General features: G+C 39.4%; 1 protein-coding gene across 1 annotated transcript; it reads right to left on the bottom strand.

Moving 5' to 3' along the window:
- Positions 1-1,003: 1,003 nt before the first annotated feature.
- Positions 1,004-7,028, bottom strand: NPC1 (non-specific phospholipase C1). Its single transcript, XM_006848126.4, has 3 exons — positions 5,854-7,028; positions 2,490-2,666; positions 1,004-1,524 (listed from the first exon to the last, which is right to left on the bottom strand). The coding sequence occupies exons 1-3, from the start codon at positions 6,941-6,943 to the stop codon at positions 1,205-1,207; spliced, it is 1,587 nt and encodes a 528-aa protein (XP_006848189.1). The 5' UTR covers positions 6,944-7,028; the 3' UTR covers positions 1,004-1,204.
- Positions 7,029-7,359: the final 331 nt, after the last annotated feature.

Genomic DNA, 7,359 nt, shown 5'->3' on the forward strand with positions numbered 1-7,359 from the left:
CATAGAGCATAATAAAGATTAGACCAGACTAGCCAATATGCTTGGACTCTTTTGGCTAGTCTGATCTAGGGCAAAATTAGATATTAACCGGTCAATTTGATCCGCTTAACCCAACTAAATAATTTAATTGGGTCAAGCAAAATTAGATATTAGCCGGTCAATTTGGTCCGCTTAACCAACTAAATAATTTAATTGGGTGATAACATGATCCCTATGGCTATAGCAACAACAATGACCATGTAGTTTATCGCCATCCACTCGTCCATCGACCAGCCGGATGGTAATCAAGAGAATGTAGGGATGTACTAATCTCTGAAGAATTTTAATATTATTTTGTGCAAAAGTATAAGAAGTCAAGCCTATTGCATTGTAAGACTAAATCGCCCAACATGATTGTCCATTTATAATAGCCATTGAATACACTGGACCATCTATTTTTTTTTTTTTATTTGGGTAAGTATGAGGTCAATTATCTTGACTACAATAATTCACAATTACTCCTAGCTTAAATTGGATCGTTTGGTGCTTTACGAAGTTCCAAAAAAATTTCTCTGAACTTTGAGTTCAGTAAAAAACACACTCACAATACGAAATTATAAACCTAAATGAAAATGATTGTGACCTTCTGTACTAAAAAAAGACGGTTTTTTTTATATACTTTTCTTTTCTATCATCCATTATAAATGGAAGCACAAATATCTGGATGAATCCAATTGCTGCACCCCATGAGGCACCTTGACAATGTCTTCTTTTTTCTTTTTTCTTTTTTTTACTTCTGTGGTAGTTTAACATCCAAACGTGAGATGTAGCGTCGCTAATTGTCAGCTACTAACCATTCAAGTCCAAGCTCAATTCCTACGATCTCCCCCGTTACCCAACCCTGAGCATAAAATAACAGGAACACGTGAAATACAATCAATACATTGTTTTATACAAATCGTTCCTCTCAGATTAGCATCTCAGTGAAGAGAGAGAAGTTAGCAGGAGCAATGCAGAAACATTCTTCCCAAATATTCCCTTCGCATTTCATGATAATAATCTTTCAGTAAAAATATAACTCCTAGACAAGATATATTTCTCACTTTTAAGTGAGACAAACAAGTCAATTATGCACCTAGCTTCTATCAGATATACACAATACCAACTTCACCAATACCATACTTCAGCCCTTTCTAAAACCAGAGAGAAAAATAGAGAAATCACTTCAAGCGCTTTGCAAATACGAGGTGAAACCCCCGGCTCTCCGACTGGTTAAAGAAGGCCTCATAGTAACAATGGCTGTTTCATTGGCCCCTGCTTTAAGGGCAGCTCTCCCTGCTTCTAAGAAACGAGAAACAGCATCTTCGGCGTAGCGATTCGCTTCACCAACTGTCATGGTTTTACCCATGTCAGGATATGAATTGAGAACATGGTCTCCATTTAATTGAGAGGCAAGCTGAATAAGCTCGACCTGAAACTCTGTTAGCTTTGCATCTTCGTTGGGGTCTTTGTGTCGAAGAGATTGAACAACTTCCGGTAATTTTTCTGCAAATTAGGGAAGATTTTCAGAAAGAGATCAAACTGAAATGCTAAATTTCAAGTTTTCAGTGGGAGGAGTGAGAGAGAGATGAAAATATATTCAGATTCTGGGAAAGCTTCTTCCATATGTGTCTGTTCCTATAACAGATAAATCCCCGAATCCTGGCATGCTAATCCAATTCGAATTTTGGAGAAAGAAATTGTGGGAGGAGAGGGCGTTTGGGTGGGGGACGGTGGGGGGCACGGGGGAGAGCACTAATTTGGGCAATTCCTGCAAATTATTTGAAGATATTTGGCTGAACCCATGCACATTGAAATTCAGCTTTTTCCAAAATAAATAAGAGATGGAATTATAAGTAGCACAAATTTAGGTTGGTAGTGCTGCAAATTATGCCAGTGCATGTAAAAGACAAACCCTCGCTCGCTCGCAAAGTTTCACAAAATTTGGCCAAAAATCCCTGCCTCCTGATCCAAGAAACAGCAGAGTAGGGAAAGGATACATAGAGCGAGAGAGCGATCTCCCCACTCTTGGTTGTCGTTTGTGCAAGGCATACCACAAGTACTACAAGACAAACCCAAGCATCCTAAAATTCAATTAGAGAGAGAGAGAGAGGGAGAAAAGGGCCGTCACTTGGTGCGACGGTAAAAGGCTCGGGTAGCCAGCGCAAGAGCACGGGTTTGAGTCCTGAGAGCGGCCACTTTGTGCACAAAAAGCCAAAGATTAGGACTGTTTCCAGCCCACCCCTCCCAGGACCCTGCGTGGACGGGATTAACAACTGGTTACAGCCCTTTAAAGAGGGAGAGAGAGAAATCAGTGATTAGAGTTCTGCAAACTATGCACAAATTTAGCAAAAAGCAAACCTCTAAAATTCATGCCTTCTTTTCTGGTGGGTGGGGTGCCGTGAGGAGAGGTCGTGATCATTATTTTTGAAAAATGCATCTTAAAGGAGATAGGGTAACACCACACAAACCTGGACAATCCTCCCGAGGAGTATCACGGATGTAGAAATACTTCTCAAATGAGCCCGCCCAAGCATCTCGTTTTGTTAGGAAATTGGATTTAAGATTAAAAAGCTTCTTCACTGTCGCAGGTACAGAAGAATGCTCATAGTGTGAATATGGGGTTGGACCTTCGGGTTCATGGATCACTGCAATAATCAACAACATATTTTCAGCACCGCTTACTATTACAAAATCAACCTTCATTAGTCCCTTGAAGTGATAAGCAGCATTTCCTTACAAGATCAGGTCTACAAAGAGCATAACCTTAATGTCATTGGCAAATAAATAACACTAAAATGAGACCATCTGTCCAATTTTTAAGAAGGTATTCTTTTATACATGTCTTTAACAAGAGTACAGCTGCAAACAAAGTCACTAAAATGAAACAACGTGCAGCTCCACACATAAAAACGTGTGTGTGTGTGTGCGAGTATGTGGGGAAGGGGGGGGAGAGAGAGAGAGAGAAAGAGAGATTTTTTCAAATCAGCACTATTGTAGAAACATATGTGAACGGAGTGCATGTGTGAGCACATTTTGGTAAGATATCTCAGTAAGGCAACTGAAACAACGAATAAATAAATTGGGAAATTCGCCTAAAATAAATAGATCAATGCTAAAGACATAAACTTGCCAAATAAAACCTAACTTGCTGGCATGATGCTAGGCATATATCTTGCTTAAAAAATAAAAAAAATAGAAAAAGACATTGAAAGCATAGTTTGTGAACTCATATCCCAACCTGATTCAGCAGTCACTGGGTCTGGATGACCTCAGCGAAATGGGTTGACCAGGCAGGTCAGGTAATGATTTTTTTTATGCCAAACTAATGTCATTAAATAAAAGAGTACAATAAAAAGCTACTTTCCTCCTTGGTTCATCTTCCATGAGAGACGCATGGAGAGAATGGGTGAAAGTTGAAAGGGCAGCAGAGATGGAGGGAATGCCAGAGAGGTATTAGGGTTTAAGGCACTAAGCCAAATAGGGCTTTCTGTGTGAGTAAGAAAGAGAGAATGAAGTTGAATTTCATAGTTTAGATTTAATCCACGGAGTTGTTTAATTTTAAGTTATTCAAAATTATAAAATGTTAACAATTAGGCTTCCTAGTTATTTAATATAAGTATTAAAACAAGTTTTAAATTAACTCAAACCAAATTTTTTTATTTCAAATTAACATTTTTTAGGGAAAAAAGGACACTGGTAGACTTGTTCGACCAGGCAAGACCCAACTGCATAGATCAGGTTCCAAGTCGAGCAGGTCATATCACAAAATTGATTGATGCCCTTTTTTGACCTGATTTGTCAACTGTTCATGTGTGAGTTCCAGGCCTACCTCGTGAGTTACAAACTATGAGCTAAGCAAGATAAAATAGAAAAGTGCTCATTTGAAAGGAATGTTTCTCCAAACTTGTCAGGTTGCTTTGACTGAGTGGAACCTCACCAAATTATGGATCAAATTTGGTATCCTATCAGATTGCTATGACATCTCTTGTAGCTCACTGTTTGCCTAACCTACTCTATCTCCCTCCCACAATAAAAATATATCCTTTCTTTCACAAGTCCAAATCTTGAAACCAGAGCATCAGTGAGGCTGAGGCAGATAGTATATTGACTAATTTGAATATTTCAGTGATCTGTCACACGGTAAGCAAGCTACTCACCAAAGAGTTTTTGTCGCCAGAATTCAAATTGGATGTTTGTGAAGATATATACTCTAACATGATGCTAATGACTCAGTATCTTTATACTCTAATGGGACTTTCAACAAAACCTGAAAGATAAATTTCCCTTCTAGGTTTCTGGTAATTTGACTGAGGAATCCTCTCTCAACTGTCACCATCGTCTATATTCTACAGGCTACAGCCTAAAAGTAAATAAGGGCATCACAGTAAGAAATCTTGAACTAAGCAAACATAAACTTTGGACCCACAAACGGAAGTCGTGTAATACTCGAGAGGTGCACCTAGATCTAGATTAGAGCGTAACAAAATAAAGTTAGTATACATTACCATTGAAAAATGCTAAAGTGATATATTAGGGCCAACTCCAGAGTCCTCTGAATGTCACATCTTAGCCCTCTATTCAATCAATTATAGGGACTCAAGCCTCCTTTAGCTTAAAGAAGAGGCAAGGTCGACAGTTTTAGAAGCAGAACTAAACCTATCATTCATAACTTAAGCACGTAACAAAAATCAGTAAAACAAGCAACATATGTATTAGCCACCATACCCCGATCTTGAATTTATTGACACTGCTCCATCAAACTTTGGAAAATCTCAACAGAAAGTCCCTAACGAGATCCCCAAAATATTAGCCTGGCCAGCTTACGCACTCTTCTCGAACTTAATATTGGATTGTGGGATCTCACTTGGTTACTTTGTCTAATAAAATTATGTTGTCATGCACTTAGAACTAATACAAAATATAACTCCATTACTCCAACCAATAAGACTTAAGGTTGGACATACCCAAAGCACGATATCCTAGAATGCACTTAAAGGAGGGGTTTATATCATGAAATTCTCAGATTTGAAACTAAACCTACACTACATAACCTATCATGTGACATTAATTTTCTTTTCTAGATAATAAATGACAAATTCAATGAGATAACAGTGAACAAATAAGGGAAAAGACACAGGTGACAAACATGAAAGAGCGCAGGACTCAGCAAGAATCGAAGCAAAAATAATTTGCAAAAAAATATCCATCCCAGCCTATATACATCAAAATACCCAGAACATATAGAGAACTTTTCATACTTTCATTAGTTTAACAAAGAAAAGCCATGGCACACATAAACCCGGTCCTCCTATTTTCATGCCTATTGAGCAAAAAAGCAAAAAGCACAACCAATCTATCCTCCTCATACTCCTGTTCCAACCAAATGAGAAGCCACAAACAAAAAATTCTCAATGACAAGGAAGCAATTAGATGTAGAAGCACAGAACCTACACAATCACAAGTTCAGAGCCCCAAATAAGAAATTTTCCATGTAACAAATTCCTATAATAAATAATTTCTTATATGGGTTATTGATACCAACTACCAAGCAACAAAAACTTGCAGACTCCGAATATGACAAAATCATGACCGAACTGAACAAAAAACCAGGCCATATTAGGCAAAAACAAGTATAATCGATGCTGATAATGGTGACAATGATGATAATACTTATGTAGGGTTCTTGATACCAATCAACAAACAGTTACAAACTCCCAATGCCACACAAAACTTAAAAAGGACAAAGGTTATAACAGGCAAAAGCAAGCATATTCACTGATGGATAGTAATGATAATGATGATGATAATGATGATGATGAATATCATACTAACCAGTGCCCTTCTCAATCCATGGAGAAATCAAAAGAGTAGGGACACGAACACCCAACCGATCGAACTTGAAGTAGAACGGTTCAGGCCCGATGATACCATCAGGATTAGGCACCTCCTTAACAGGGGTTGGAACATGGTCATAGAACCCGCCATGCTCATCATATGTTATCAATAACATCATCTCCTTCCATTGAGGGCTAGCCCTCAAGGTCTCATAAATTTCCTTAACAAACTTTTGCCCCTCTGCAATATCATGAGATGGGTGGTCATCATTTGCCGGGAAACCCACCACATCAAAATACTTCTGCTCTATAACCACATAATTGGGCAGAATTCCAAGCATAGCGTGCAATTTGAAGCTCAAACTGTATTGATGAAACTTGGTCACATACTTGAGCTTCCTCAAGCTATTATAGAAGAGGGTGGGTGGAATATTTTGATAATAAATCCCAAAACTCAAGCCATTTTCATCAAGAGAATCAAATATGGTTTTTTGAGGAAACCCATGAACCAAATCCTTCCTTACATTGCTTGAAGCTCCATGGGAAGTTGCAGAGTGCACGTAGAATCGATTTGGCTGAGTAGAAGTAGGGACCGAGCAAAACCACCTATCAAAAACTGTGAATTCTTTGGCCAAGGTTGAATAAACAGGCAAAACCTCTGGTCTGAAACCACTCATAACAGTCTTAGCCATGCCGTCCTCCATTGTTGCAGCTTGTTGGACAAAACCACTCATGGTGGGTTCAAGAGTTGTGTCATTAGAGCCAAAGATTTGCTCTCTAATTGCCTGAAAAGAGTGACCAGGGTCAGGGTCTACAAACTCAGCATCGTTGGAGACTACAATTTCAGGGGATTTTTCATCGAAAACAGAGAGACGGTTGGATTCGTTACCATGGAGACCATCAATTTCAGGCAACTGGGACTTTAGCCAGCCTAACATGTGGTCGAAAGAGCGGTTTTCCATGACCACAACGACTATCGTTTTAATGGGGCCATTGATTTTGTGGTGGCGCTTTTGCAGGGCCAAAGAGGAGGGGAAGAGGAGGAGGTGGAGGAGGACAGAGAGGAGGACAACTTGCCTAAAAACCATACTGGCGTGGCCGGAACTTAGAGAGAGAGAGAGAGAGAGAGAGAATTCTGAAGGGGGCTGACTACCCCTTGTAGAGAAGGCCAATAAGAGATGGTGAGGCTCTAATGGAGCATATAAGGGGGGAAGGGGAATATTCAATGAAGAGAGAGAAAGAGAGATGACAAAAGAGAGAGAGAGGGTTCTGCATGGGGCTAAGGAAAGAGACAGAGATAGGGAAGAGGGTTCTGAGTGGAGCAGAGAAAATAGAGAGAGAGAGAGAGAGAGGAAGGGAGAGGGAGATGACCAAGTGAAAAAATTCGTTGGAGAGAGAGAGAGAGGGGGCTTGAACCGGAAGTTTTGACAGAGATATCAGAGCGCAATTCAGGTAGAGGAGAGAGATTAACCGCAAAAATTTTAGAGAGATGATATATCGGAAG

The sequence above is a fragment of the Amborella trichopoda genome, chromosome 8, assembly GCF_054954075.1.
Source record: "Amborella trichopoda isolate Santa Cruz 75 chromosome 8, AtrichopodaSantaCruz75HAP2 v2.0, whole genome shotgun sequence".
Taxonomy (NCBI): Eukaryota; Viridiplantae; Streptophyta; class Magnoliopsida; order Amborellales; family Amborellaceae; genus Amborella; species Amborella trichopoda.

Bases quoted from the DNA above. Each gene is read 5' to 3' on its own strand.
- NPC1 (XM_006848126.4), bottom strand. From the start codon at position 6,943: ATGGTTTTTAGGCAAGTTGTCCTCCTCTCTGTCCTCCTCCACCTCCTC. The intron at 2,667-5,853 runs GTTAGTATGATA...TGATTATTGCAG, and splicing joins ATGGATTGAGAAGGGCACTG to TGATCCATGAACCCGAAGGT. The intron at 1,525-2,489 runs GTTTGTGTGGTG...CCTAATTTGCAG, and splicing joins TCCTCGGGAGGATTGTCCAG to AAAAATTACCGGAAGTTGTT.